The 3,332-nt window shown below is 67.1% G+C and overlaps 1 protein-coding gene across 1 annotated transcript in view; it reads right to left on the bottom strand.

The window, feature by feature from the left end:
- Window positions 1-3,332, bottom strand: part of BOP1 (BOP1 ribosomal biogenesis factor) — a 22,213-nt gene that overhangs the window by 628 nt on the left and 18,253 nt on the right. The window contains exons 4-14 of the mRNA XM_019630289.1: window positions 2,274-2,428; window positions 2,071-2,188; window positions 1,885-1,986; window positions 1,608-1,820; window positions 1,376-1,537; window positions 1,214-1,294; window positions 1,066-1,135; window positions 853-985; window positions 590-770; window positions 181-469; window positions 10-94 (exon numbers count right to left, since the gene is read on the bottom strand). Coding sequence (XP_019485834.1) covers window positions 10-94; window positions 181-469; window positions 590-770; window positions 853-985; window positions 1,066-1,135; window positions 1,214-1,294; window positions 1,376-1,537; window positions 1,608-1,820; window positions 1,885-1,986; window positions 2,071-2,188; window positions 2,274-2,428 — 1,589 coding nt within the window. The remainder of the gene's footprint in view (window positions 1-9; window positions 95-180; window positions 470-589; window positions 771-852; window positions 986-1,065; window positions 1,136-1,213; window positions 1,295-1,375; window positions 1,538-1,607; window positions 1,821-1,884; window positions 1,987-2,070; window positions 2,189-2,273; window positions 2,429-3,332) is intronic.

Genomic DNA, 3,332 nt, shown 5'->3' with positions numbered 1-3,332 from the left:
GGGCCTCACCTCAGCACTCTGTAGGGCTTGGTGGAAAGGTCCAGGTCGAACCACACCAGCTTACTGTCGTAGCTGCCACAGATGAGGTTGTCACCTGGGGGCACACATGGTGGTGAGGACCTACTGGCCTCGCCTGCTGGCCCCCTCTTCCCCCGCAGGGTGCACCTGCCCCGGCCTCACCTGCAGGGTGCACAGCCAGGCTGGACACCCACTTGCAGTTGGGCAGCAGCTTCTTGGTGAGCTCCTGGCGCAGCAGGTGGTACAGACGCACGCTGCGCTGGGAGGCCACGAACAGGAAGGGCCGGGCAGGGTGGAAGGCCACGCACTGCACCTGCCCGTGGCTGCGGCGGAAGGGGCTCTGGCTGCGGCGCCGGCTCAGCTGGTGGATCAGCACCTGACTGTGGCCCTGGGTGGCCAGCACAACGGCCATGTAGTCCCCGCGCCCATGCCAGGTCACCTGCGTCACTGGCTGTAGGAGGTGAGGCTGGCTGAGAGGGGGCGGCCTTGTCTGCTGACCCTTAGGCCCCACCCCCACATACCCCATCTTGTGGCAGATGTGCAGCCACAGGCATCTCCAGCCCCGCCACACCTTGTCATGGTAGATGCGCAGCCGCAGTCCGGCCTGGCGCTCCTCCTCTGAGGCTTCCAACCAGCGGGCAGGCTGTAGGCTAGGCTCCTCCGGTGGGGTGAAGGCGTCCAGCAGCTGGTCCGTGCTGCCCACTGCCAGTCGGTCCCCCAGGGCCGGGTTCAGCAGCAGCACTGTGTCCTCCCTACAGGCCAGAGCTACATGTGGCCCCCTCAGACAGGGCCACCCCGCTGCCCCCCTCCCCCACCCCTACCCACCTCACTTACACGGCCACAGCCACCAGGCACATGGTGGGGTGGGGGTTCCAGGCAACACTCTTCACCACGCCCCCCACGGGCACAGTCTTCATGCAGCGGGCAGTGGCCACCTCCCAGAGCCGCACGGAGCCATCGTCTGAGCCTGGACACAGCAGACAGGGCCCTCAGTGCCTGCCCTCCCACCCAGCCCCCAAGCTGGGGCTACCCCCACCTCAGGCCCACCTGAAGCCAGCCACTGGCCCCCTGGGGAGATGCTAAGGCAGCGGACGAGGTCGCCGTGGCCCCTGTAGACCTGCAGAGAAATGACAGTGAGGGGCCGGGCAACCAGAAGAGGGTGCGCCCCCCCCCCACACCTCGCCCACCTGCTTACCAGGGCCTGGCAAGTGGGGAAAGGCTGCAGGTCCCGTGGCCGAGGCAGTTTGGGGATGAGGTCTTCAGGGTCCACATTCACCTGGGGCAGGAGAGCCTTTGGTCACCCTGCCCCCGATGCCTCCCCCAGGCACGCCATCCCCCAACCCCCACCCCCACGTACCCGCATCTTGCGCTGCCGTGGGCACAGGTAGAGGTCCAGGCAGCGCTCAAAGCGCTCCTGGATGAAGCGGCTGTAGGCAGGCACCGCCCGCAGGCTTGGGAATCTGCGTGGCAGGAAGTTAAGCTTCCTCTCACCGGGCTCCTGCTGCTCCCATGCCAGGCGCTGTGGACAAAGGGGTGAGCCGCCGGGGGCATGGGGCAGGTGCCCAGACCCCCACCCGGGCCAGACCCACCTCCTCCTCGCTCAGCAGGTACTCAGGGGGTGGGTTGTAGGACTCGGAGTGACCAGGCAGGGCCAGCTTGGGAGCCGGCACGTGCATCCTGTGACGTCCCAGCACAGCGTTGGGGTCCTCCTGCGCCCACAGGTCGTAGAAGCTGGGGGTGGGGTCCCGGGGCCGGCGAGGCTGGAGCCAGCCCATCTTGATGGCGTGCACCATCCGAGACACCTGCACAGACAGGCGGCTCAGGGCAGGCAGTGCAGGGGCTGCGCCCTGGAGGAGGGGCACCCACCTTCTCCTTCTCCACCAGGGATGGGATGAAGCTGCGCTTGTCGGCCGGGCGGTTGGTCACCGGGTGGATCATGAGATCCCCGCTGAAGAAGTCCACAGCTGGCTGCGGGAGCAAGCACGGTGTATGGGCCAGGGCCCCCAAAGCCCCCAGAAGCCCCTGAGCCCAGGGCCAGCCATTGCCACCTACCTCATATGGGTCAAAGCTCACGTCCCCAAACTGGCCCCTCTGCAGCCGCTGCACCAAGGCCACCTGCTCGTCAGTCAGCCGAATGTCATGCCCCGTCATCCGGTCCTGCACTGTGCGCCTGGGGGCCGCCCATCAGAGCCGCAAACCCGCCATCGGCCCCCCCTCGCCCCCCGCCCCCCCGCCAGTAGCCCCACCAGGCTCACCAGTATTCGGGGTCGTCCATTCTGTCCAGGAACTGGTCCAGCTCATCCCGGGTGCGCACGGGCTTATAGATGCGCCTGCCATCCAGGTCGTAGCCCACATGGGGGAAGTCATCATACCACTCCAGGGGCACATTGCCCACCGTGTTCCGCACATCCTGGGGCAGCAGGCCAGCATGTCAGTCCTGGACACCCTTCCTTCAAGCCCCCAGGACAGATGAGGGGGAAGGGTGAGGGCCAAGGGACTGGCCTCGAGGCTGCAGCCAGGCACCCTGACACGTGCCCTAGCCCTGGGGTGTGACGTGGCGCGGTGGCGCTGTCCCCCCGTCCCCCCCTCCCCCGCGGCCCTCAGAGGCGCCGGAGCTGCACCTTCACATTTTCCACTGAAGTGGTGCCAACCCCACAGCCTCCCCCGGATTCCTTGGCCAGGGCCCTGGGCAGCCACAGACAGGGGTGAGCTCATCGCCACGGGCTCCCCCCCTGGCGGGGGCCTTAGGCAAAAATGGGTAGCCACAGGCAGGGACTCAGGGAAGACCCGCCAACCCACTCCAAGGGGGGCAGAAGCCACTGCATTCTGCCCTGCAGGCATTTGAGGCCCCCCCAGTGGCCCCTCCGAGCACCCCCCCATCCCATCCCCGACGGGCAGAGCAGCCACATTCCTGGTCGAGGCCCCTGCCAGCCACCACCCTCCCTCCGCCCAGCATGGAGACTGCTGCCCAGGCAGCAGCTTCCTGCAACAGTAGCGACAGGGGGAGGGGCCCAGATGAGGCAGCACAGCTGGGAGCCCAAGGCCCCCTTGCGGCAGGACAGGACCCCTGGGGCTCTGCCGTCTGCACCTGCCCGCCCCAAGACCAGCTTACTGTGGTCCTCCCAGCAGGCACACCCCTGTGCCCCACCCACTGCTAGGAATGCCCTTCCTTCTCCTCTGATGGGGGTGGGAGGACTCCAATGCCCATCCAATGTAGCCATCACTGAATTGGACAAATCCTGGGGGAGGGGGGCCCAGTGGCAGAGGGGTGGGGAGGTTTCTCTAGAGCCAGGGTGCAGGCATGAACTGAGAAC

This window comes from Hipposideros armiger, unplaced genomic scaffold (genome assembly GCF_001890085.2).
Source record: "Hipposideros armiger isolate ML-2016 unplaced genomic scaffold, ASM189008v1 scaffold_897, whole genome shotgun sequence".
Lineage (NCBI taxonomy): Eukaryota > Metazoa > Chordata > Mammalia > Chiroptera > Hipposideridae > Hipposideros > Hipposideros armiger.
The sequence above is the reverse complement of the archived record's forward strand: the minus strand, read 5'-3'. Positions and strand labels throughout refer to the sequence as shown.